We start from the raw sequence: 26908 nt of genomic DNA, 5'->3' as shown, positions 1-26908 counted from the left end.
ATTTGCGTTTTTTTGTGGCGGAATCGCTGCATTTCCGCCGCAAAAAACGAAACATCTATTTATTGCGGGATTTAACTCCCCATTGAATTCAAGGGGGATATCCCGCAATAAATAAGCAGCGATTGTATTTGCGCAATCGACATGTTGCGGATTTTTTTTAAAAACCGCACCGCAGGTCAATTTCCCAACGTTTTTTCCACAAAACGTTTACGCTTCTTGTGGATGAGGTTTCTTCAAATCTCCTCCACTCGGCTGCTACTGTATTATGCTGCAGATTTTCCGCAACAAAATCTGTTGCGGAAAATCTGCAGTATTTACACTACGTGTAAAATTCCCCCTAATGTCTATGGCCACCTTTTTGCCTTTAAATCCAGCCAGGAGCTTCAGTGCATGCCAACCTGTCATACCATAATCACCCCGCAGTCCAGTATAGAACTTCAACAAAGTATTGATGGAGAACAGACCTAAAAATAAGTACCCTCATCATCAACTACTGGATGTTGGAAGTTATTTGTAATTAAATTAACCAAAGAGGTTTATCTGATTCAAGTTGGTCCCAGTGTGATGGTGAGGGTCAATGAGAGATTTCACTCTACGTGCTGTAGATACTTGTCATGAGTGATTGCCGATAATCTGGTGGTAGTTTGTAATAGACACTATTTTGTGTGTGGGTTCTGATGGCCATCAGTCCATGGTATCCATCCATGAATTCTCCTTGCTCCGTGGTGTGTTCCACAGTAAGAGTATACATGGGGGAGACCTTAATCAGATTCAACGTATTCAGCCAGATCTTACCCAAGGAAACTGCCTGTAGCTGGAACGAAACCTCCTGCCAGACTCCTTTGCAAAGTTTAAGCATATCCTGCACCATCAGCTCCTTGTAACCCGTATCCAACTGTTCTTTGGGCCAACCAGGGGCAACTGTTACAGCCGAGAAAATGGCACTGATGCTACTAAAGAAATCTTTTCCATAGATATACCCAGGAGTACTGAAACTCTCATAAGACACATCCATGCCAATCCAGACTGGAAGATATAGAAGTTTCTGGTCATTGAGTCGCTTCAGGACATGGAGTGTCTCGTTGAGGGAGACATGGTCTTTTGGTTTAAGGAAAATTCCCCATGGATTAACATTAACAGTGATCAATTTTACAAGTTCTTCCAGTGGAACAGCTGCGGATGACTTGGCAAAGATCACCATTGGGGTAAGAGAACTTTTTGTTTGGACTTCTACTTGAAGAGTGAGCATTCCAAAACTACCTATAGCAGAGAGAAACAGAGGGAAAAAAATTGTCAGTATAAGGAACGACGAGCTCGGGGCCAAGTCTGAGCAAGGAGGCATAAGGGACATTATGCGTGTCCCTTAGCCACCATTAAGGTTAAAATGGCTGCGGCCGAATGGTTGAGGTGGGTTGGGCAGGTAGCCCACCTGGGGTGAAAAAGGGGCCACTTCGGCCGAACGATTGGTCAGTCAGGTAAAGTGGGTGGGTGGATAGGGGTAGATAAGGGCTGGCCAGGTAAGGGGCTGGCCAGTTCTTTGTTGGAGAGCAAGGATACCCACCCTCCCTCCCTGTTGAAATGTTAGGTTAAGTGTTGCAATATTGTGTAAGGCGGATCAAAACACTACATGCACTAAGAAGGGCGGATTGATTTGGTTGGCCACAGCGAGCAAGCCACGAGCCGTACGGCAGGGCGACCTTGTTAGTGGGGGAACGCGAGCCGTATGGCAGGTTCCAGGTAAGATCATGGCCCGGGTAGCTACGAAGGTCAGCAGGGTCGCTTGTGGCTGCCCGGAGGACCGACCGAGTGCAGATGGGCATGGTCAGTCTTACAGTAGGAGGAGCCAGGGGCAGGCGTGCTCATAGAGAGTGGTGTTGTGATTGGTCGTGCTCCCTCACTGTACATTGTTGTAATAAAATGGGCTGATAGCCAATGTTTTTTCCAAAGATGATGTGTGGTGTATTTACTGTTGGGTGGGGGTTGGTCAAAGGGCTAGGGGAGGTAGCATGTGCGCTCCTTATTTACTGATCACAGATTTTAGAACGATACGTTTTTTAGGTATCAGCCAATATTCGTATGAACCCATTAGATGGGGCAGTTATTAGGTGGAGCATCTTGCTGTATGTTTTTGTTAGGCAGCTAGATTTCAATCTACACTTACGGGTCCTATTAGGCAGATATTCTTTCTAGAGTGACAAGTGATGATTTAGTGAGCCGTTTCCGTTAGAAAAATTGTCACGCACAATAATCGCTAAAGATTTACACTGTTCAGTCATTACTACGATCGTTGCTTGTTCACACACACCATCTCTGAACTGCTAATAACTGGAGGATTTCTGATTAGACGAGGGGGATGTGGTGGCGATGAATTATAATCTTTCACTCCGGTAGATGTGGCCGATGCACAGAAACCCAACGATTTGTTGTTTGATTATTGCATGTGGCGATTATCTCTTACATTCGAACGATTATACAAAAGTTTGTACGATAATCGTTTGGGGGTTAGAGGATATGTTAGCTCTGCGGACATGCTGTTTTAGTAAATACTCGTATTCCACATGGAATAGCAAAGGTGGAGCATCTTTTCTTAGAGCTCTGCATTGAGCCGCTCCTCTGATATTCCTCCTGGAAATGTATGAATAAATTGACAACTTGGTGTTACCATTCCCTTTGTCAAAGTGGCATGTCCCTACACAGTCTAGCACTGCCGGCACGGATTGGACAGTGCCACACTGTGCAGGGACACACCCCTGCACAGGGGTGGCTGTGTGGTGTTATCTCCAGGGGGGTCTGTGTGGCACAATCTACAGGGTGTGTGTGTGTGTGGCGTTATCGATAGGGAGGGCTGTGTGGCACTATCTACAGGGGGATGTGCGCGTGATACGATCTATACGGGGGGCTGCCTGTGGTGCTATCTACAGAGGGCACTGCGTATGTGGTGCTTTACTTTACAGTGTTTGACTCAATTATATTTAAGGGCACAGTGAATAGTACTATTTTATTCAGTGGTGCAGTGTATGGTTATTATATTTAGGGGCACAGAGTGGACACCATGAGAATTTTATCTTCGTTTATAGGTGTGGAAATGTTGAAAAAGTGAGGAGCTTAACACATCTGAGTGGCAAATTCTGCAGAAATTGGTCGTGGCCGGGAGAGGTTGTCCTGAGGTCTAGACCAGATGGAGAAGAGGAAAAAAACTACTAGAATCTGAGAAGACGTCACCTGTGAGTCACTGGATTTATAGAGGGTCTGTCACCTCTCTTGACATGTCTGTTATATGAAATCTTTGTATTTCACAAAAAGTCTTTGTGCAGTCCAGGACTGATAGACAAATGGGCGTTACCATTCCCCTTGTCAGGAGGATGTGTCCCTGCACAGTGTGATACTGTCAGCAATGAGGGGCACAGCCCTTTGACAAGGGTAATCGTAGCAGCCATTTGTTAATGCTTGCATAAAAAGGTAGTGTTAACAATGGTTACGGCGTGGTGGAGAAGGGGGGCGGCTAAGTTTGGGTAACAGCCTAGGCCCTATGGTCTACTTAATCCACCGCTGAACACAAGTATTTACTAAAACGGACATGTTAGGAGAGGTGACAGTTCCTCTTTAAAGAAAAACCCTGAAAGGGCTTGAATTTTTTTTTCTTCAGCAAGCTTCTTTCTGCTAGCCTAATGGACAGGAGCTTGTTTACGGACATGTACCAGCTAATAACAGACATTAATATGTTGCAATAATCAACTTATTTCATGACCCGGGCAACACTACAGCCTTTAGTTCCTATTAGAATATTGATATTACAGCTGAGGGGGTCAATCTGGATATTGTACTACTCCATGAGATACTTCTCTTACTTGCTAAAAGATTCTGTACAGTGGAGACATTTTCCTCAGCATCAAACCATTTCACCGAAATTCCATCATCATCATCAAGGTGAAAGTACATCTGAAGATTGCCCCCGGAATAGAAGAGTTTCTTTCTGATTGGATTTACTAAGAAAAGAAATACACGTCAGAATCACGTACATGTCACTGTCGGCTATGCTGTTAACCAAATTTAAGCTGTAGGCAATGCTCACAGAGACAACAGCGGTCAGCGCACGCATACTATAAAGGCAGTACCTACACTTGCTATATATACAAAAAGAGAGGAGCCACAACGTAGGAATATATTCTCACAGACATTAAATGTGGAATGATTGTGAGTGAAACACTCGATTATTGCAGGTTTTCAGAGAGTGGAACAACAAAAACATGGACTGAACACAATGCTGGAGCTGGCGAATATCTATAGGATGCGGGCGCTGCGCAGAGGTTTGTAAACTTGTACAGGCCACTAGATGAGCAAAAAACACATAATAGATCATCTGAATCAGGAATCAAGTCAGATCTCAGCCTATCAACGTAGAAGACAATGCCAGACATTGCAATGTATGGGGATGGGCAAGAGGTCACAAAACAAATGATTAAAGGGGACCTGCCACCTCTCCAGAGATGTATATTTAAGTCGATACTTGTATTTCCTATTAAATAAAAATTCTGGAGCATTTTTTTCTTATAACTGCATTGTGCCGTTCCTCTGTTATTCCTCCTAGAATTTTATGAATAAATTGGTAACTGAGTGTTACTATATCCCTGGTCAACCAAAACAACAGGGCACCCTGGCGCAATTCTGAACATATATGAGCTGCCGGGCACGTGAAGTGGTTAATCTTGTCACTTTACATACTGGACTGATTACTTACAAGCTATTTGCTTAAATTCTGATAGCAAAGGATCATAAATATCATAATAGATCTCCTCAGGGCGACTGTTATCTCGGATGAACAAAAGGTCGTCCAGTTGTAGCGGGTCTGAACTCCCCTGCCATAAGGTGAGGCTGTACCTGTGCAGATAATAGAACACACTGATATCACCGAGCACAGATGTGTAACTCATATACAGTGCAATGTGATCACAGCTTGCTGAGAAGGAACATTATACACACCCACTAAATAAACCATTTTGTTGTCGGGATAAAAAAAATTCTGGCCCTGAAATAAAAATGAAATGCCATCCTAGGACAAGTTATACAATTTTTCAAAATACTTTCCGTATCAATTCCTCACTTCTTTTTCAAGATCTCAGCTTGCTTAATAGGAACATTTATTGTTTACATCCTGGGGATAAAAATGTGTCATGGTCATGTGCTGGAGATACCGGTGCATGGCTCGTTGCATTTATCAGAGCTGTGTATTTCAATGAGCCGAGCACCTGTCTGATCATCCCATGACCAGGACATATTTTTATCCCCAGGAAGTAAACACTGAATGACAGCAATCAGAGGTCTTGAAATACATGAGAAATTGATACAGAAAGTATATTGGAAAATTGTATAACGTTTTGTTATACAAATAATTACCTTTATTTTCTAAAACCATAATAACCCTTTAATTAGTACCTTCACATTTCTCACAATTTTTTAGGGAATATAATAAGATCTTTTTGGGACAAGGGCACAAGATAAAGCAACTCTCCCTGTTACAACCTTCTCTTTGAGCCACCACAAACATCCCTAAATTACAAATGCTGGAGGATTGCCCCAAAAAGGGCACTCCAATTCCCAATATCCGGAGCCCATCCACACTTTCTGACCCCAAAAATAATCCATATTTGCCAACCTGTCGCCAAAGTGTGTCACCTCTATAATAATATAGAATATAGCTCTCTGGGAGATATGTATACTAACATGCTACGCAGCAGGGTCAAAGTAGCAGTGGCCCTTGAATTTTGATAATGCCAACCCTTTAAAGCAAATGTCCCCTAGTTTATGTAACCAAAGGGCTCAATGAATCACAGATTTTCAGTAGAAAGACCTCAATGTGACTAATAGTGGACAATGAATCCGCTCTTTGTATTGTTTAGTTTCGATGAGCGAAAAAACAGGACACCTCCCTTTCTATGTCTGCCTCAATATATGGGGGTTCTTACCGGTCAGATTGCTTTAGGAGCCAGTAGAAATGCTCCCATGCTGAGCGGGTCAGAACACCCCGAGCTGGGAAAGTAATTTTTTGGGGCAAATCTTTCACTAGATTGTACATCTTCACAATCATTTCTCTTGTGTAAGTTCTATTGGTGATGATAGGCGGTAAGTATAATGTCACCCAGCCTGGAGAGATGGTGATGTCTGGGAACCTCTCTTGGATTAGGTTTAGGAATCTACAAAAAGAGATTTCAGTTAGTTAATTTATAAACTTCAGTTAAAGTGATTAAGATTAGATAAAGAAGATATCTGGCATAGCACATACAAGTTTGTATGAGAATAGAAAAACATAGCTGTTTTTTTACTAGTAACAGCACCACTCTTGTCCATGGGTTGTGCCTGGTATTGCAGCTCAGCCCCATTCATTTGAATTTGCAAAATCAGTTACTGCCCATTGACAGAAGTGGTGCTGTTTCTGCACAAAAAAAAATGAGCTATGTTTTTAAATCACATACGTCCCGTGTAGGCCATGTTCACATGCCATATGTTCAGGCTGAAAAACACAGGGCTAATTTCATGAGAGAAAAGCATCTGAATCCAGGCGTTTATGGAGCTGATATTCAATTATATATTGAAGCGTTTTTCAGGCGTATTTTCAAAGCGGTTTTTTAAGTGTCAATGAGAAACGTCCCTTCTTTTATATGGAGCGTATTTTTACAATACGCCTCATATGAACTACAGTGTATTTTCCATTGAAATCAATAGGAATCTGTTTGCAGGCGTATTTCAAGTGTATTTTGTACCGTAATACGAGGGTTGTATGCTCTGAAATACACCTGAAAATATGTTGTGTGAACATGGCCTTAAAGAGGTTTTCCAGTCCAAAGAAATTGATGGCCTATCCTCAGGAAAGGCCATCGATATCTCATCTGTCGGGGTCTGACTCCTGGCACCCCTGACGATCTGTTTTGAAGGGCCCGCAGCGCTCGTACGAGCACTGCTTCCCCTTTTTTCCTTTACTGCTCACTCTGTGAATCGCTGACACACTAGTAGTGGCGGTTCACAGTATTTCAGCCTCTTTTACTCATTTTCAATGGAAGAAGGCTGTAATCCTGTGACCCGCTTCTACAAGTGTGTCGGCGATTCACAGGGTGAACAGTAAAGAAATTAAGGGGAAGCAGCGCACGTAGAAGCGCTGTGGCACCTTCAAAACAACTGATTTACAGGGGTGCTGGGAGTCGGATCCTGACCGATGAGATATTGATGGGGCTATCCTGAGGATAGGCCATCAATTTCTTCGGACTGGAGAACCCCTTTAAGTTCTTGTATCTGCTATGACAGACAATATTACCACAAAGATTATTAAAAATATATCACCAGATACTAACTGTGTTGCATTTACTCCTATTTCATGATTGACGTTGGGACCAGCCACGATATCTGCATTTAGCCATACGGGACGGTTAATGGGTCTCTGGGAAGACTTCGCAAGTAATATGTCAAGTGATGGCCCAACAGCTTTGATACTTTTGAAGTCCAACTTGATACCTACACAGGAAACAGATAAAATAGATATGTATAAGACAACAACATAAAAAGTGGGTCTTAATATGGACGCTGGAACCCAACAGTTTCAATGACTGCTTACACTTCCATTATATTCTTCTGAGAGGTATAATGGCTGCTTCTTGGCATATGCACAGAGGATAAGGAGATCCCTGTGTAGAAGACACATGACTCCACCAAAAACACATTACTGTAAATAAATATACAAAATTGGATAGTAAATTTATTTGCAGTAATGTTTTTTTGAGTGTTTTTGGTGGAGTCATGTGTGTCCTACGCAGCAATCTCCTTATTCTCTGATATTATCTCCTCCATTAGCTCATATTCCTTTAGATAAAAATTAAAGGGAGTTTATCGGAGAAAAAAAATGGGTTTGTATTTTGCAAAAACAGCTAAATTCTTCCATTCACTTCAATGATGTCCAAATGTCCATCTAGGGTTTTTTTCTGTGATATTTGATATCTTTGCCTTTGGTCGACTAAGGCTTTGTTCACACGCTTAACCAAAAACGCCTGAAAATACGGAGCTGTTTTCAAGGGAAAACAGCTACTGATTTTCAGAAGTTTTTTAAGCAACTTGTGTTTTTCGCTGCGTTTTTCACGGCCGTTTTTGGAGCTGTTTTTCTATAGTCAATGAAAAACGGCTCCAAAAACGTCTCAAGAAGTGACATGCACTTCTTTTTCGCGGCCGTTTTTTTACGCGCCCGTTTTTCCAACCGGCCCGTCGGAGCAGAACGCAGTTTTTCCATCAAAATCAATGGGCAGATGTTTGGAGGAGTTCTGCTTCCGTTTTTTTGGCTGTTTTTGACCCGAAAAATGGCCGAAAATAGTCCGTTTGAACATACCCTAAAGTTGAAGAGGATGTGAAACTATAAAAACACGATTTCTTTCTTGTAGAAACAGCGCCACTCACGCCCATGGGCTGTCTGTCATATGGCCGCTCTGCCCCATTCAAGTGACTAGGGTAAAGCTGTAATACTAGACACAGCCAATGGACAAGAGTTGCGTTTTTTTCTGGAAGAAAGCAGCCATGTTTTTAAAATTTCATACAACCCCATTGGTTTAAAGACACAATCATTTACTGAACATTTAGGAAACCTTTTTTACAAATACTTTATCAGGGCATATTAGTAATTTGGGACCACCATCAATTACCATCAGCGGAGAGCTGCTACAGAGAACGTCGGTCGCTCTAGACCCAGCATGTATGTGCATTATATAGACAGCCTATTCAAGCACTGTGTAATGCTTAATTTAGCCTGTGGTGGCACTGCAGAGAATTTGAACACTTTCTTCCAGGTTTCCCACAGATTGCATATAATCACTAGGGATCCCTGCAGTGGGACACCCATTGTTCAGCGTAGCATCAGAAAACCCTCCTAACAAAAAGGAATTTAAAAAAATGGACAACCCCTTTAATGTAATATCTGTCATGAAGTATAATGCTCTGAGTGCACTTCTCGCTCTTATTTAATAAATGCAAATATATTACACTCTAATAAGATCTTTCTTTAACCCTGCAACACATACATCAGTATTATATTAAACAGTTTGCACTGTATTTTACCTCTACCTGATTCAACAACTTGTATTATGGAAACCCTAGGTTAACTCCGGAAGCTTTTTATATGATCTTTTTGTAGAAAGAATTTATTAGTACCTTTTGAAGAATGAAGGACGCTATCCAGCCATTCTTGTAGGGTGTTGTCACTATATACAGCAGGTGGATGAGCCATAATCGGAATATTTGTCTCATTTGGGGTTGCATGTCCTTCCACATTGACATCTGCTTCTAAGATCATGATACCACCTGTGAACACATACAGTCATGTAATAATCCTTTAATGTGTAAGTAAACTTACGAAAAACCTTTGGACATGTCATCGTGTCCGTGAACGGAGACCCCACCTGTCGCTAAAACAAAGCTGCAGAAGCGCTCAGGTGAGCACTGTACGGCTTCGTTTTCGGATCGGCTTTCCTTAAAGTGGTATATGGGCTCAATAGAAAGTCTATAGATTTGTTCTCCGCTCGCTCGGCTTTCCTCGGTAACAAAGTGGCACAGTGCTCACCCGAGCGCTTCTGCCATTTAGTTTTAGCAATCGGTGGAGGTCTCATTGCTCGGACCCCCACCAATCAAAATTTCTGACATGTCATTATGACATGTCAAAAGTTTTTTATATGTTTGGTTTCCCTTTAAACACTACAAATAACATCATTTATCTGGTACTGATTTTGAGTGACACCCTATATTATAGTCCAGAGCTGCATTCACAATTCTGCAGACTTCACAGTAGAAATCTCCCTGCATTCCTAGATAACTTAAAGGTGTTGTCCAGGATTAGAAAAACATAGCTGCGCTCTTCCAAAAGCAACACCACACTTGACCTCAGGTTGTGTGTGGTATTGCAGCTCTGCACCATTCACTGCAGCTCTGGCCTAGAAATACAGGTTGTAACTCCGGATCAGTAGATGTTAAATAAAGCAATGTATTTACAAAGTTTCTAAACATTTTATGTAGAATACTGTATATCTACATATAAATTGTGAAAAGCAGAGCTGAACATATCCTTTAAATGTAAGTACACCCTCAGCCTTTAATCTTTACTGATTTAGTTGAAATGTAGAAATATAAACACTGTCTTATAGAAATACAGTATATATATATTATTGTTTTATTTTATTATTTTATTTTTTTTGCTCCGTTAAGATTCAACAGTAGAATATCATGGAGGCGATGAATGTTTTCTGCAGGACAGAACTGCGTGTGTGCAACGAAGGATCATATTACCGCAGATTACAATGGAGATTTCATGCCCAATAAATTCTCTTGTGGACAAGATAAAGAGCTCGATGCACATGAACTACAGTGCACTGGGGTTTACAATAGTATCTAAGACACCTGTTAAAGGCTAATGTAATTGAAGGGTTAAAATTAATGGAAAGGCAAAACTAGGTCACCTGATCCATAGCAGGATAAGCATATATTATATAACATCCCAATGATGACCTTTCCTCAATCGCCTTTCAACAACTTTTTATTTTTTGCTGCGGTTCCCATTGTTATTCTGTTACAGTGAAACCTGGAGAAAAGAATAAACTGTACAACGTTCATGTCACGCATTATCCTCCTATGTGACCACTTTCAGAAAGTTCCTCTTTTATTCCTCCTAGAAACATAAATAAATTGACATCTGGGTGTCAACAGTTGTGGGGGTGTCCTTACAGACAGGCGATGTCCAATCAGTGCTGATTGTGTCAGACTGTGTAGGGACACTCCGCATTGACAAGTGAAATGGTAATGTCAACTTATTCATATATTTCCAGGAAGGATAACAGAGGAATAACAATGCAGAGTTCTCTAAAAAGATGCTCCACTATTATTTCATAGGGAATCGAAATATTTACTTTAGTCCCCTCTGACTAATTGAAACGCTTCAGATTTAAAATGGTAGCATATATTGTTAGGATTTGGGGTTTGTTTTTTCCCCAGGAGATGCTCTACTTTACAAGCAGGTAGGATGTACTCTCCTAGAAGTATCTTGTAATTCGGAATACATGACAGTTCAGTACCCATCAGGTCCTTATTAATGCTGGATTAAATAAAATGTGACTGTATATACTCAACACAGTTCTGATTAGTTTAATAAACAATATAAGTAATCGAAGAAATCTTTACTGTTTAGCGCTTCCTGCATCTGACTCTTGCTGTTTGCTGCATGATACCAGGTGACAAGTAGTCCATCGCGAGTAGCAATTTCTCCTTGTGATAAAAGATAGTCCAACATATCTCCTCCAGTGTGAAATTCAGCCTTTGAATCTAAAGCGAACAGTATCATGTTTGGTAATAAGGACAGATGGGATTTACAGGAGTAAAAAAAGATTTTACAAATTTTTTTCCTTGTCTCTTCTGTCAATCAATCATTTAAACAACCAACCAACCAACCAACCAACCAACCCTCCAGAAGAAGGGGAACCTAAAAAATACTTATCACTACAATTGAGAACCATTCAAATAAATGGCTTGTCCCACTGCAGACACAGTACTGTGCAAAAGCTTCAGGCAGTTGTGGAAAAATTCTTCAAAGTAAGAATGCTTTCAAAAATAGAAGTGTTAATATTTTTTTTTTATCAATTAACAAAATGCAAAGTGAATGAACAGAAATCTAAAACCAATATTTGGTGTAACCACCCTTTGTCTTTAAAATAAAATCAATTCTAAGTACACTTGCACACAGTTTTTGAAGGAACTCGGCAGGGAGGTTGTCCCAAATATCTTGGAGAACTAACTCTGTGGATGGAGGCTTCCTCAAATCCTTCTGTCTCTTCATGTGATCCCAGGCAGACTCTATAATGTTGAGATCAGGGGTCTGTTGCACAAAGTTTCCTTGGCCGACCACTGCGTCTACAGTCCTCAACGTTGCCTGTTTCTTTGTGCTTCTTCAAAAGAGCTTGAACATCACATCTTGAAACCCCAGTCTGCTTTGAAATCTTTGCCCAGGAGAGACCTTGCTGATGAAGGAGAACTACCTTGTGTCTTGTTGCTGTGCTCAGTCTTGCCATGGTGGACTTGTGACTTGAAACTGTCTTCTGCAACCTCACCTTGGTAGCAGAGTTTGGCTGTTCATCACCCAGTTTTAAGCCTTCTACACAGCTGTTTCTGTTACAGTTCATGACTGTGTTTTAACCTACATATGAAAATGATGATCATTATCACCTACTTGGTATAATTGGTTAATCATACACCTGACTAGAATCCTACAAAATCCATGTCTTTGTGCAAGTGGACCTAGAAGAATTGATGCTGTTTTGAAGGCAATAGGTGGTCACACCAAATATTGATAGGATTTAGATTTCTCTTCAGTTCATTCATTTTGCATTTCGTTAATTGATTAAAAAAAACAAAAAACGAACACTTCTATTTTTGAAAGCATTCTTACTTTGCAGCATTTTTCCAGAACCGCCTAAACATTTTTCACAGTTTTGTATAGAACAGATCAATATGGTCAGTGCAGTCTTCCCACTTGGACTACACTCAGCGAAACCTATTACTGGCAGAGAGCTGGCCATGGCCACTGTACATTAAAGTCTATGGAAGATACAGAAACTGCTGAATGAGAGTTAAAGAGGACCTCACATTTCTTTTATAGTAAATACTTTTATTTCTTGTGAAATAACAATTTTCTTAGAACTCTGGGCGGTGCCGTTCCTCTGTTATTCATCCTAGAAATTAATGAATATATTGACAACTGGGTGTTACCATTCCCTTTGTCAAAACGGGTGTGTCCCTACAGTCTCACTGTCAGCACTGATTGGACATTGTCAGTCTGTGTAGGGACACACCCCCAACTTGTAACACACAGTTGTCAATTTATTTCTAGGAGGAATAACAGAGGAAAGGCACAACGTAGGGTTATAAGAAAAGATGCTCCAGAATTATTTCAAGGGGAATATACTAAAACAGCCATGTTAGGATCTTTAATAGAAAAACACTTTTAATAAAGCAGGAGAGGGATTCTACTCTGCTTGGGCCACCATTTAGAGCAGCCTGTATACACTTGCTGTCAGCCCATCTCAACTTTTCTCTGCTCACTGCATTCAGAGAATACAGACTGCTATGAACAGCACCTCTAGGCCGCTTATAGGATGGGAGGGCAATTGCTCTGTTACCCAAATTGCTTCCACTCAAAAAGAGAGCACTTTAAAAGGGAATTGATAATGCACTAACCTGACCAGACACAGGCCTATTACTATTGGCTATGATTTAAAATACTTTTTCATGCCTGTTGGGATGGTATCTTTTCTTGACAAATATGCACAGTCCCCCCACAGAGATGTCTTTTCTTGGTATTTTGAGCCATAATCTATTTTACTCTTCCCCTATATGAGTAATTCAGATGTACAGGATGGGTCATAATTGTAGTGAAAAAAAAATCAGGAGATAGACATTTGAAAAGAATCCTCTTATAAAAAAAAATGAAAAAAAAAATGCCCCCCCAATTTTTATTTGACAATATTTTTTCTATTATATTTTCTTTTAAAGTTAACTATATCAATAAGAAAAAATGATATTTTTAATATGCCCGAGTGTACAGAATTACATGCGGCGCTCTATGGCATCGGTAGTTCCATATAAATGCACCAGAATAGACATGATATGAATGTTGGCCAACTTTGCATTTAATCTTTGTTAACTACATTTCTCTTCTATGAACTATTTGATAGATTTTTCCAGATCCACTAAGTTTACATGATCCCTGCAACAGCTCGTCTTGTAAAACGGAAAATAGTGCAAACCTATAATTTTACATAGAGCTCATTCACATGACGAAGCCCTGTACAGTAGCCCCCGGAGCCACTATGATCTGTATTACAAACTAGTAGGTACATTGTGTGCCACAACTGATAAACATAGTATTGTCCTCTAGAAGCAATACATTTAGGGGGGGGGGGGAAGAACTGCATAATATGGCATGTAATGGTTCCGTATGAATCGATAAGAAGAAACCTGTGTGTGTCGGTTCATATGGAATCCGGAAACACAGATCCGTAATATGGCTTGAGATGTAAAACTAAATCAGGAAAAATTAATAACTAACATTTTAATGATGCAATCACATGGCCCAAAAATATAGTTGTGTGAATAGACCAAAACACCGGACTAAAACGGGGAAAAAAAAATGTATAAGCCATATTATTACGATTTTAACTGCAAGCCATACAGCCTTCTAGGAACATATTCCTAAGTACGCATATATACTAGTGGAATAGTGCTATGGAAATCTGTTTAATTGTTCAGAAACTTTTTGGATAAATTTCAACATTTTTCAGTCAGTTTACAAAAAATTTCCCATATGGACAATGTAAACTTTCAGTTCTACAGATTTGTGCTCAGATTCTAGTATCATATCACAAAGGATATTAATGAAAATACATCACTTGTCTGATTGGTTGTAAAACTTTCCGTCTATTTTTTTTTTAGCAAAATTAAACAACTTGATGACATTCGGTTTAGATTAGACCTGACATGTCATGAGACAATTATTTGACAGGTTACCCAACAGGGCGGCCGATTTCATACCTTTTTTCAGAGGTTGTCCAAGCGTCAGACAGAGTGCAGCAATGGCGACACATACCCCCAGAAATACACAGACACCAGCTACAGTCCTCAGGTCAGACAACGAGCAGCGCTTCATCCTGTCACCCCAAAGTTGTCAACAAGTGTAACCAACTGGAACATAGAAGATGGCCCTTAAACTCCTCCGAGACTGGCGAGTGCTTCTGCTCCCCCTAGTTGTGAGTGGCCTCTTCTCAGCTCCACATCATTTATCCGAGCCCACAAAAGCGGTTCTGCCTTTTTTTTAGTAAGACGACGTCTTCTCACGTTACAGAGAAGGCCCCAGATACCCCTTTTTTTCCGGCTCAAATTACGTGACGCACTGCTAGAACTCTGCACTTGTGCCGCTGAAATACTTTCACGCAAGAGGAAAGGAATCCAAAGCTATTAATGACAATAGCTTGAGTTCCGGTCTAAGGATCATATCTACTAAGCAAGTTTCAATAAGTATTATTACACCTAACCTTAGGACACCCAACAGATGGGTTCCTTTTTATCCCCACGACATATCCAATTTCACAGGTTTTACACAAGTTTCTGACTAAGCAAAATCACAGCTCAGTAACTCTGTTAACATTGTTAATAACAAACTGAGGGTCATTACAGCTTGTACATGTCCCCCTGCCATAAAAAATTTTGGAAGAGGAATAATTTTTTGTTTTAGGGATTTTAAAAGTACAACACAAAAGAAAATATACGAATTTGATAAACCACATACAGAGAGAAGTAGGATTTTTATACTTTCCTTTCATGGGATCCACTGCAGTTTTTGGCAAAACATAAAAATATATAACAGAGACCGCAAGATACAGATGTGTAAACGTGCCATAACGTAGTCTGTGGTCAATTGGTTCACAATAAGGAGTATCTCAAAGGGGTTGTCTGGGCACGCAACGTTTTTTTTATTCTGATGGGTAGGTAAGGTCATCAGTATATCATCGGTGGGGGTCCGACGCCTAGACCCTGCACCGATCAGCTGTTCCAGCTGCCTCCAACACCGGGAGTTATAAAGTGTTCGGAACCGGAAGCAGATGACTCTGTACACTGCAGAGGTGGTGCTGGGTTACTGCAGCTCTTCTTCTATTTACTTGAAATATCAGTGTATAATGGCCACCTCAGACCAATCTTATAGATATTGAAATGGATCTAGATGTTATTTTGATGAAATATCCCATACATAGTAAAGGAAGATGGGAAGGAAATATCGGTCCTATTAAGGCTGTTCATTGGCGAGGTGTTTTGAGAAGGGTAGTCTATATATGATGTTGATCTGTCCAAATTTAGAGGAATTTTGGAAGGGAGTGGTGGATATAATTAAACCTTTTCCCATCTGGTTGTATACTGGACTATATAGAAGACTTAATGAACCAGAAAAAGTGGTGGTAGGCCGCATGCTGTACACTGTGCAGCAATGAATAGAACTAAATTGAAGAGATGAGAATGCCCCGACCATACAGGAATGTATTAATAAAATAAATTTGCTGTTGGAGAAGGGGGACTTATATGAAGAGGGGAGCGATTAGTAAATTTGATAAACTGTGGTCCTTCCGTATCGATTATGCAAACTTGACATCTAGAGAACTCATGAGGTATAGGCTGGGACTGCTCTATAACATTGTAACTGGTTACTGCCAAAATATACTCAATAAGGGGGAACGGTTTATTAATGTAAAATTGGATTTAGTATGTTTATGTCATTTACCATGTAAATGGTCAAGTGTAACTGGTTCTTACAGGATATTATTTCCCTCCAAAAATATGTTGGGGATCTTTAAGGCCATTTCTTGTGGCTGGAGGAGGACCGGATGGCCTTTACATCAAGACACTGATAGGAGGCGGTGCTGCCAAAAACCACCTCCTCCTATGCAAGTATAATAATTAACAATCCCAAAGTAAAAAACAATTCCTAATGATAATCTTTATGTCTAAGGTACTTAAAACAATTGGTTCAAACGTTTTACTGTGTTCTGTTTCAATTGCTTTTCTCATTACGGATCATAGCACTTTAAAAAAATTAATAAATACATACATATGCAGTGAGGACATATAAACATTTGCACGCTCGGGAAGGATTTTCTATAGAAAAGCAGTCTCTTATTGTTGTAAGAGCCTTTGCATATGGGTCCAGGGTACCAATGATGATAAGTGTGTTGATCTCGAAAGAAATACTTACTTTAATGGCCTGCACAATAAGGGTATGTGCACGCACACTAATTACGGACGTATTTCGGCCGCAAGTGCCGGACCGAACACAGTGCAGGGAGCCGGGCTCCTAGCATCATAGTTATGTACGACGCTAGGAGTCCCTGCCTCGCTGCAGGACAACTGTCCCGTACTGTAATCATGTTTTCAGTACGGGACAGTAGTTCCACGGAGAGGCAGGGACTCCTAGAATCGTACATAACTATGATGCTAGGAGCCCGGCTCCCTGCACTGTGTTCAGTCCGGTACCTGCGGCCGAAATACGTCCGTCAAATACGGACGTAATTAGTGTGTGTGCACATACCCTAACACTTGGTCTAACTCCACCTGATCTCAGAAACAGGGATCTCTAAACATCTTAGATAAAAAAGTCACAATGACGGTCGGTCATATTGGCCAACCACTTTTCTACATCACCTTTTTGAAATGTTAGTACACGTTAGGACTGTACAATAAATGTTTCTGGGATGATCGTTTATACATATAATCCGACGTAAGACTGATCGGTCAAGTGCCATCCACTTTTTCAACTTAATGGACGGGCTTCTTGAGAAAACACCCAAAACAAACGCTCACCAGCTGTAAAAGTCTGCAGGTATATGTTTCGTGTAGGTTGAGGAGTAGAATACCTTTCCTTTGCTGCTGTATAATAATGGTCTGGCAAAATCTCTTTTGTCAAAGGCATTCAAAGCCAACCAGAGAATTGTATGGGGTGTAAATGAGATCATATTACTAATCAATGATATTAGTAAATAGGGACAGGGCTATGACTTACTCTTATTCAACCTCACAAACTATATATGTGCTGCATTGTTCAGCTGGCACGGACAAATAATCCTCATTATGTAAAAGAAACCCACAATCTGTTTTTGTTGATTTTCTGCTCATACGAGGTGCGTCCCAGAAGTAATGCGTTATTTTTATTTATTTTTTACGCTCCCCACGAGGGCTGCGTGAGGAAAGTGGAGATGGAGGTTGTATCTCAATTATACGGGCAGAACATTCCCAGTGAAGCATGAGCCTTTTCGAAGCGTCGGTACGTTACAAATGCGCACCCTTGTTTTAGACTCTCGTGACGGACGAAAACGCAGAGGCGCATCGAGCAGCGTTACGCAATAAAATTCTGCGTGAAACTTGAAAAACCGACACTTTAGAGATGCTGAAGACCGCATATGGGGAAGCTGCTGTCATCAGACCAAGTTTTCAGACGGCACAAGGCCTGCAAGGATGGAAAGGAAGCCGTTGAGGATGAACAGCGCTCACGGCGACCTTCAACGTCAAGAACCGATGAAAATGTGACCATTACCAATGCTACTCTATATCGGGACAGACTTTTTTGGAGTTTGCGAATGCCCACTGACATTGCCAAAACGTGGATCCTCCATCATGACAATGCGCCGAGTCACACATTATTGGCACAAAAACCATCCCTACCCTTACTCTATAAGCCAAAGCAGAGGGGTCTCACTCTGGCTGACCCGGCCCATTTGAATGGCCGTCATGTAATACTACAAATGTATGGCTGGCCACACCTGTCAACACTGGGGTTTACAGAAGCCGGACCCACGGCAATCAGCACTATCTACTACTGCGGTTTTGTGGTGATTTTAATGCATGCTTCAGGTTTGGTGATTCTTCCACGAATTGTAACAATGCAGAGATAGGAGGAAATATCCTGCCGAGGCCTCCTATGACAATATACAAAGAGACTGCAGCATATTTAACTGTTCGCTTGCCGTGACAAAGTGCAAAGTTCTTATGTCATTAACATATCAACGCATCCTGTGAACTTTTTTGTCAGAAAAAAACTTTTTGCAGAAAGGGGATTGCTTCACAAAAATGAGTAAGGATGGCGTCCCGGATTTCACACAAAACCTAAGTAAAGACAAAAAGGTAAATTGTTACAGTATATCAATGGTTAACTTAAGTCAGTTCAAATCAGATCTGCAGGAATAGCATACTTACTTACAGATATAGAAGTGTATTATAGCTTGTGAACAACTTTCCATTGTTAAACAATAACGCACATCATCCCATCCCAAATAAAATATGTTTTTTTCTCTCACCTGCTGTGCTTCATGACCTGGAGTAATGTGCTGCCTGGATTCACCTGGTAAAACGACTGAGATTTTTCATCCTCAAAGAACATCTGCAAAACCAGGCAAGAGATTAAGCACAGATAAATAGACTGCAGGAAGCAAATCTTTTCTGTCAATGGGGCAATATACATTAGACCAGTGGTCTCCAAACTACAACTCCCAGCATGCCCTGACAGCATTCGGCAATCAGGGCTAGCTGGGAGTTGTGGTTTTGCAACAGCTGGAGAGCCAGAGGATGGAGACCACTGCATTAGACCAAAAATAAAAAGCTTAACCATGTATTTTATTAAATGAGGACGATCGTGGATCCCTATTTCCAGAAGCAAACATATCGAAGAGAACAACAACACTAATGGATGTACATGTAGTCCCCAGTGTTGCAAGTTGTGCTGGATATGCATGTCCCTCAGCTTTAGCTAATGGAGGGAGATCCAGAGCATTCCCCCCACACATCTATTAGTTTAATAATTTCCACTTTGGACAATTCCTTTTTGGTAGAAGTGTCCCCTGATGATAAGCTGATCACGGAGTGTTCCCCACTGCTAAAGCCTCCAGCGATCAGCTGTAAACTGCGATAGAACCTTGCAACAAGTGCTTAATTCCCCTGCAGCGCCACCACAGGGAAAGTGAAGCATTACACAGTTCCAAAAGAAAACTATGGAGTCTGTGGAATGAATATGTTGAGTCCCCTAAGCAAGAGATACTCATAGATGAGCTTCCTGAATGGGGAAACCTTAACTATTCAACCCCTTTATCAGTAATAATTGCAACCAAACCTTTTTTAGACTTTGATATCGGGTTTTCACATCCCTGTAGATTCTAAACCTCACTATATATTATTATTAAACCTTTATATGAGAGTGAAGTAATCACCACTAGTCAACTACAGAAGTAACTGGTGGATTGACTATCTTGACAATACTGACCTCTAGATTGTGAGACAAGTATTTTCTGTCTGTATCCCATGGGGGCAAATCCTGTGAGAACATTTCATTCAGATGATCTATAAACCTAAAATAAAAAATAAAAAAGATATAATAAAACGCAGGAATATGATGAGCAGGCAGTCTATTTCACATCAGAACCCCCAATTTCAAAAACCTGGTATTGATTGTGTGAGCCACTTGCTGCAAGTCCGATATGTTGTCACATTTAATGGTGTTATATCCGTAATATATGCCAGTTCAATCTGAGGAGTCTCTTTAAATTCCCCCAATTCATTCATATAATTTTAGAACTTCCCTTTAATCTCAGGAATGTTCTTAAAATAACCAGCAATTCATTTCAATATCCAAAAGCTTGTCCTGCAGATCCCTGACACATTGATGTATTTTGACCTCTTTATTATTTTTTTTTATTAGTCAACCCGACCTGTAATACTAAAAAGGCATCTACCTGGAGTCTTCATGAAACGCAGAGATGAAGTCTGTCTGGCTGTGTTCTGGGTAGAAGAACAGCACAGGCCAACGAAGTCGGCCATTCTCATCTAGAGAGACTTGTGCTCCAGTTACATTTTCAGAGCTGGAGATCCCATTCTGCAACATTCCCGATGTCTCCTCTTCGTCATCTTCTTCCTTGTTACTTTGTTCAAGTAATGTTATACCTCGATCCTGTAATAAAGGTTCAATAATGTGATCAGTACATGGAACACTAAGTTAAGGATAAGAGAAGAGTAAAGTGATCAAGTAGCTCACCCCCCCCCCCTCTAATGTCTGCATGTTTCAGCCTCTGGGAACAACTCAATTACTAGAGGACGAGCGTATTTCACGTCACACGGACCTATGCAGTTCAATGGGGCCATTGAGTGTTTTTCACGCAGCAAGAAACTCACTGCATGTCCTATACTTGTGTATCACGCACTCATTAAAGTCAATGGGTGTGTGAATATCACAGACAGCACACGGACGTCATCCGTGTGCTGTCCGTGTTTTTCACGCACCAGTTGCTAAAGAAATGATGAGGAGAAAATAAAACACCTTCTGCAGTTTTTTTTGCTGACGAAAAAAATTGCGTGACATATGGCTGACATACGCGCGTAAAAAACACGGACGCGCGCCATAGACGGATGCCACATGGAACTACATTGCAGGAAAAACGCTGCATTTTTTTTTTTACGCACGCAAAACGGACACGCTCGTGTGAATAAGGCCTCACTTTAAGACATCAACCCATCATCTGCCGTACATCTGGTCTGATATACTTGCCTTAATTGCACGGAGAAGAGAGCCCTTTTCTACCTGCTTCTTTTTTTCCACCTGTCTCAACTTCCTGGCATCTCGCTCTGCAGCTCTCTGTACAAGAAAAAGCATTTTATTCTAGATCATCCATACAATACTCAGCTGTTTCCAGTGGATAGGTGAAAAATGCTAAAGCCTGTAATACCCCTTTAAGAATAAAAGTATACGGCAAGTTTCAAAATACCATTTGGAAATGAGCGAATAAACCCCCCCGGGATTTTCCATAAGATTTGTGATCTGCCCACCATTAGTATACATTGCAGTACAGATCTGAAAGTATTGTGGAGATGGCAAATAGATTTATCTGTGGTGATCCACTCCCTGGTAGATCTGCTTGCTCACTTCTAATGCCAATATATTCCCTAAAGTTGTGTTTCACAACCAGTGTCTCACAGGCATCCTGCATGTGGCTCCTCAGATGTTGGTAGTGGCTGAGTATTGTGTACTAGCGGCACCAGGGAGGTCATAGCAATACTACAACTTGGCACCAGGGTCTAAAATCCATATTAATGGTAATTAACTGGCAAAAGCAATATCGATGGCACATATCACGAATAGGCTTTTTCCCTTTTAATACCTAGTGAGGCTCACCCACCATCTATTGTATGAATGTGGCTCTAAAAAAAAGTCTGAGGACCTTTGTGAACAGAAGAGAAGTGATCAAACTCCGAAATGATACAAGAAGAAGCTTCACATTCACTTGAAAGAATTAAATTCTATATATTGGGACACATTCTTATTTGTATAGATATTTGATAACCATGTACATAACAGCCCAGCAGTAAGACCAGCCAGGGTTTTCCTTACATGAAGTTTATCTGCTTTCGCCCTCATTTCCAAAAGTTTCTTTTCAGTCGGACTGATCTGTAAACCTTCATCGCACCACTTCAATGCATCCAAGTAGTTCTTTATTTCCATATAGCACTGAGCACCTAAAACAGGAAAAAGGGAGTTTCCATCAGACCCGTCTCTGGCTGTGAGGCAACTGGCTGCAGCAGGAGCTCTCCCCCAATGGTCTGATCAGAGAAGCACAAATAAGTACAAGCTCTGGTTATCGATTGTACTTGACTTGTTAACTGAGCACCTATGGCAACCTTAAGACTCGAGTAAATTTCAACTGATAAATCTCAATCACCTACCTAATAAATTGCCACAAACTAAAGAAACAAACATTCTCCAAAAGAAAAGTAAATGACAATGATGATTAAGATGATGGTTAGTATGATCTGCATCCAAAAACGCTAATTTCCAGAATACATAATGCACGTTACCTCGAATCACTGCCTTTAAGTGGTCTGGCTTCTGCTTTCTTGCAGCAATTGTATCATTAAGAGAGGAACGATAGTTGCCTAGGAGCAGAATAAATTATTTAGGGGTTTCAAATCACAAACGGTGTTATAACCTAAATCCACAAGATAGTAGTCAAAGCCAAAGACTTTTATGGCAAAACCCATTGGATTTACCATTGAGGGGGTTGTCCAGTATTAGAAAAAGACGGCGGCTTTCATCCAGAAACAGCATCACACCTGTCCACTCATTGTGGGTGTTATTGCGGCTCAAATTCAACAGAGATGAGCTGCAATACCAGACAAACCATGAACAGGCGTGGTGCGGTTTTGGGGAGAAAGCAGCCATGTTACTTATTATGAGAATATCTTGTTTTCATTTGAATTAAAATATACATTTGGGAGAACGAGAAAAACGTTAACAAACTTCCATTAATACGCAGTAACGTGCACCCACCTAAATAAAACTGAGCCGCTGCCCTGTTCGTGTACAGCACTGCGTTCAGCTCTGCATCCTTGCAATTCTTCTTGATGCCCTCTGTATAAGCAGTAATGGCTTTCTTGTAATCCTTTTCTTTAAAGTAGTCATTTCCCTCTTCTTTGTAGGATTTGGCATGTTCTGTTAACAGACCATAAGCATTGAGCAATTACATTGTGTTACGTGACAGGCAGACTTGGATTGAAGAGCATCTCTCCTCGTCTCATGAGTTATAATCAATGTTAAAGCGGTTGTAGGAGACTTGATAATCATTGGAGCTTTCTTCCATAAACAGCGCCACTCTAGTCCACAGGCTGTTTGGTATTCCAACTTAGCGTTATTTACGGGAATGGGGATGAGCTGCAATACTAGACACAGCCCATGTACAAAAGTGGCGCTGTTTCTGGAAGAAAGCAGTTATGTATTTCTGATCTCATACAACCCCATTAACTTATAATACATTCCCTTAAAAGTTGATTAATATCTCTTATATTTTACTGTTTCATCGTCTGTCTTCTAAACGAGTCTATGGGTTGAAACTTGTAAACTTATTTAGCAGTGAATGAGAACTAATAAAAAAAGGCCTGTCAGCATTTGGAGGACGCTGCAAAAATATATACTCAAAGATGGCTGGACAGGAGCAGAATCCACAGCCTCTGGATGTAAATAAGAATGTTCTAATTCACTGACAGCAAACAGTGATCTTGGAAATGGTGGGGAATTAAAGCACAAAGTGTAATAGAAAGTTGTATGCATTTTTTATTCGGCTAATGATCAGTGATTATTATACCTTCAGGGGAGCAATCACTGTCAAAGAGCATAGACTGTAGGCAGGCCAGTTCTGGGGTTTTCTCCGGGTCAATTTCCTTTGGAGCTTTCTTCATAAACATGGGAATCTTGTCAAACTCCTAAGGTGTAATACGAAAAAGTATGTTACAGCAAAGGAAAACACACACACACACAGGGTCATATAACATGTACTTTATTGCAAGAATGTACTATAGCTGGATCACTTATGGAAGACAGATATTGTTACCAAGTTACACACGGCCCTTCTGTAGGGAAAAGTATGAGGTTATGTTCACACGGCTTATAGTCGGCCGTTTTTCGGGCCATAACCGGCCGAAAAGTCAGAAGCAGAACACCTCCAAACAGCTGTCCATTGATTTCAATGGGGAAAACGGCGTTCTGTTCCGACGGGGCGGTTTTTTACGTGGCCGTTTTGAAAAACGGCCGTGTAAAAAAACGCCCCATTGGACCAGAACGCCGCTTTTTCCATTGAAATCAATGGGCAGATGTTTGTAGGCGTTCTGCTTCCGATTTTCCAGCCGTTTTTCGGGTCGTTTACGGCCCAAAAAACGTCTTAAAACAGTCCGTGTGAACATAACCTAAGGCTGGGTTGACACCTGTGTTCAGCTTTCCGTAGTTCTGCTCCATCAGACACCACCGGCAGCAGACAGAACACTTTCCGCTATGGTTTCTGGTAAGGTCAGACAGATCTGCGACAGAGGTCCCTGATGGAGCCTCCAACGCAGATTTGAACGAGGCCTCACTTGACTAGGACCACTCCCCTTATGACGTGTGCATGCTATTAGTTCACATTATCAGTCACTTGACTGAAGAGACCTCGACTGTAGTCCCTCAGTTATCACGGTGAGTAAAAGGCGGCCATACACAACAGACTGACTTCGGAGAAAAAAAGGCTATGAGCATGTTGAATTTCAACATCCCCGATTCTTTGTATTCAAGAAAAATGAGCAGACACCATAGGTGTCTGGCAGCGGCTTTTTACCGTCTCCCCACGCTCGGCTAAACACAGCATGCACGTGTATGGTGAGGTCGGGAGAATTAGCTATTGGCGGAACGAGCATTCGGTAGACAGATACTAAAGTGTATGGCCACCTTCACAGTGGAAACAAATGACTGTACTGTCCATGGTCTGTCACTCTGTACGGGCATCTATGCATGCGCAGAGGCTTCAGTGGAAATGTAGGTGTGTACTTTGTGAGAGCCCATGGATGTTGCAGTCATTTTATTACGGCCGGGATCGCACATGCAGTTTGTTTGTATTTGAGACACTGGTTTCTTTCGTGGTATATGATACAATTTCCTACCAGGCAGATTCTTACCTCCTCCCAATTCTCCTCCTTTAATGCTCCTTCGTACTTCTGTGTTTGGAATTTTTCCATAAACTGGTCCATGACCTCATCTTCCTCTGGCTGCTTCGGATCCATGACAGCGTAGGATCTGCTCTAAAACACAACAACCTCAATCTTTTATCTTTTTATTTATTTCGGTTGCTTATAAAACACAAAAGGAATAAATATTCACGGACACATTGCCCGAATAAAGAAGATCTGGAGGAATTTATTACACTCGCTGTGTTTTTTTTCCCCCAAGTTCAATTTGTATTGATTTGTTTCTATAAATGAAACAGATAAATAGTCATAACTGTGGATCCTTATCATATTATCAGGTATACAAAAACTAACAATCGACTTTTCTACTCATAACCAGTAATCTGAACCTAACACTACTCAGTATGGAACCCTTACAGTACACTCAGCCGATGCAGATGGGCCGTGTAAACGAGCGCCGATCAACGAGACAGCTCATTGATCGGTACTCGTTTGCTTCCTTCACAAGGAGCTATGTATGGGAACGAGTGACGGTTACTAGGATCATTCGTCCCCATGCATTACCATCTTGTTTACACAGGGAGATGTTCTGCCGACAACGATAATATTTTCTGCTGCATAAGCGACACGATCAGCCGATGAACGAGTGTTGCCGCTTTGTTGATCTTGAATTCTTTGCCGGGTATACGACACGTCACTTGTGACGTGGTGTATATCGGCTTGTTCTGTTGTAACGCGCATGCGCGGCCCCTGCTGTTATCTCGAGAACAGCAGGGACCGCGAGAACAGCAGTGACAGCACATGCGCGTTACGGGCTGTGAAGCAGAACAAGCCGATATACACCACGTGACAAGTGACATGTCGTATACATGGAAAAGAATTCAAGATCAACAAAGCGGCAGAGCCAGTGCAGAGAGTGACGTCACCAGTCAAGTTCCCCACGGCAGGATCTGGAAACGGGGCCACTTTGGAAAATGTAAGTATATTACAAATGTATTTACATTTATAAATTTCATGCATCTCAGACAACCCCTTTAAGGATTGTTAGGGTTCCTAGCAGTTGGACACCCACCAATGAGGAAGCGATGGCGTATCCCATCATGCTATGACTTCATATAGGAACCCTCACCCATCTCGAGAACGGGCTTACCTTGCCGTACCTAGGAGCCCCATAGAAATGTTGCGGCCGAGAATGCAAACTAAAGCATCATTCCTATGGAGCTCTTAGGAATGGCGAGGCAAGCCCATTCTCGTGCGGGTTCCAGCGGTTGAACCCCCACCGATTCAGTATTTATCCCCTATCCTGTGGATAGGTGATAAACATCGATTATGGGAAAACCCCATTAAGGATATGTTGCGTGGTGGTTTTGTTACGGATTTCACCCTGTGCATTAACAGTGACGATTTATTGACCGGTTATAGGATGGGGAGCAGGAAAAAGTTGTCATGGGGCACCCCTTTAACTAGCAGATACAATAAATGTATAATGCAGACATAAGAGGAAAGAAGGAGCTGGGTCCATAACAAATACACTTGGAAGAAATGGAAATTGTACTGTCAGTAAACTCTGTTCTCCCCCAACTGTAGCACTACAAGTCACAGACAGGCTGCAAACCGGAGGGGTGACATGCTGGTACGTGTAGTTCCCCTCCATGTGACGGGCACTGATTTTCCTGAACGCGTTATAACTACGAGCCGCTTCTCAGTGTGATAACTTTCCCAGGAAGCCTACCTTGTACGTAAGCTGCCTCCACTTGTGTCTAGTCCTCCAGCATGCTCTGAGTGGCCCTCCCGTCTTGCACACACTTCCGGTTTACTCTATGGTTCTCACGTG

The 26908-nt window shown here is 41.4% G+C and overlaps 2 protein-coding genes across 2 annotated transcripts; both read right to left on the bottom strand.

Annotated features, from left to right (window-relative positions):
• Positions 1-334: 334 nt before the first annotated feature.
• Positions 335-16912, bottom strand: FAM151A (family with sequence similarity 151 member A). Its single transcript, XM_075832146.1, has 8 exons — positions 14599-16912; positions 11197-11337; positions 9181-9330; positions 7344-7503; positions 5964-6191; positions 4739-4878; positions 3849-3986; positions 335-1260 (listed from the first exon to the last, which is right to left on the bottom strand). Exons 1-8 carry the CDS (start codon positions 14711-14713, stop codon positions 593-595), a joined length of 1740 nt encoding a protein of 579 aa, XP_075688261.1. The 5' UTR covers positions 14714-16912; the 3' UTR covers positions 335-592.
• A 1513-nt stretch (positions 16913-18425) lies between these two features.
• Positions 18426-26743, bottom strand: TTC4 (tetratricopeptide repeat domain 4). Its single transcript, XM_075832145.1, has 11 exons — positions 26630-26743; positions 25066-25188; positions 23727-23844; positions 22916-23077; positions 22444-22521; positions 21980-22104; positions 21140-21226; positions 20331-20545; positions 19862-19946; positions 18903-18985; positions 18426-18711 (listed from the first exon to the last, which is right to left on the bottom strand). Exons 1-11 carry the CDS (start codon positions 26726-26728, stop codon positions 18609-18611), a joined length of 1278 nt encoding a protein of 425 aa, XP_075688260.1. The 5' UTR covers positions 26729-26743; the 3' UTR covers positions 18426-18608.
• Between the last annotated feature and the right edge of the window lie 165 nt (positions 26744-26908).

Source organism: Rhinoderma darwinii, chromosome 7 (genome assembly GCF_050947455.1).
Source record: "Rhinoderma darwinii isolate aRhiDar2 chromosome 7, aRhiDar2.hap1, whole genome shotgun sequence".
Lineage (NCBI taxonomy): Eukaryota > Metazoa > Chordata > Amphibia > Anura > Rhinodermatidae > Rhinoderma > Rhinoderma darwinii.
This window is presented reverse-complemented; position numbering and strand designations above follow the sequence as displayed.

What these genes read in the sequence shown, in the direction of transcription:
- FAM151A (XM_075832146.1), bottom strand. Translation starts at nt 14,713, where the DNA reads ATGAAGCGCTGCTCGTTGTCTGACCTGAGGACTGTAGCTGGTGTCTGT. An exon ending in ATAGGAGTAAATGCAACACA is followed by an intron (nt 6,192 to 7,343) that starts GTTAGTATCTGG and finishes CTCTTTTTGTAG; the next exon opens with ATTCCTAAACCTAATCCAAG. An exon ending in TGTACAGAATCTTTTAGCAA is followed by an intron (nt 1,261 to 3,848) that starts GTAAGAGAAGTA and finishes TCTCTGCTATAG; the next exon opens with GTAGTTTTGGAATGCTCACT.
- TTC4 (XM_075832145.1), bottom strand. Translation starts at nt 26,728, where the DNA reads ATGGAGGGGAACTACACGTACCAGCATGTCACCCCTCCGGTTTGCAGC. An exon ending in CAGTGATTGCTCCCCTGAAG is followed by an intron (nt 23,078 to 23,726) that starts GTATAATAATCA and finishes GTCTGTTAACAG; the next exon opens with AACATGCCAAATCCTACAAA. An exon ending in CTCTTCTCCGTGCAATTAAG is followed by an intron (nt 20,546 to 21,139) that starts GCAAGTATATCA and finishes CCTTTATTACAG; the next exon opens with GATCGAGGTATAACATTACT.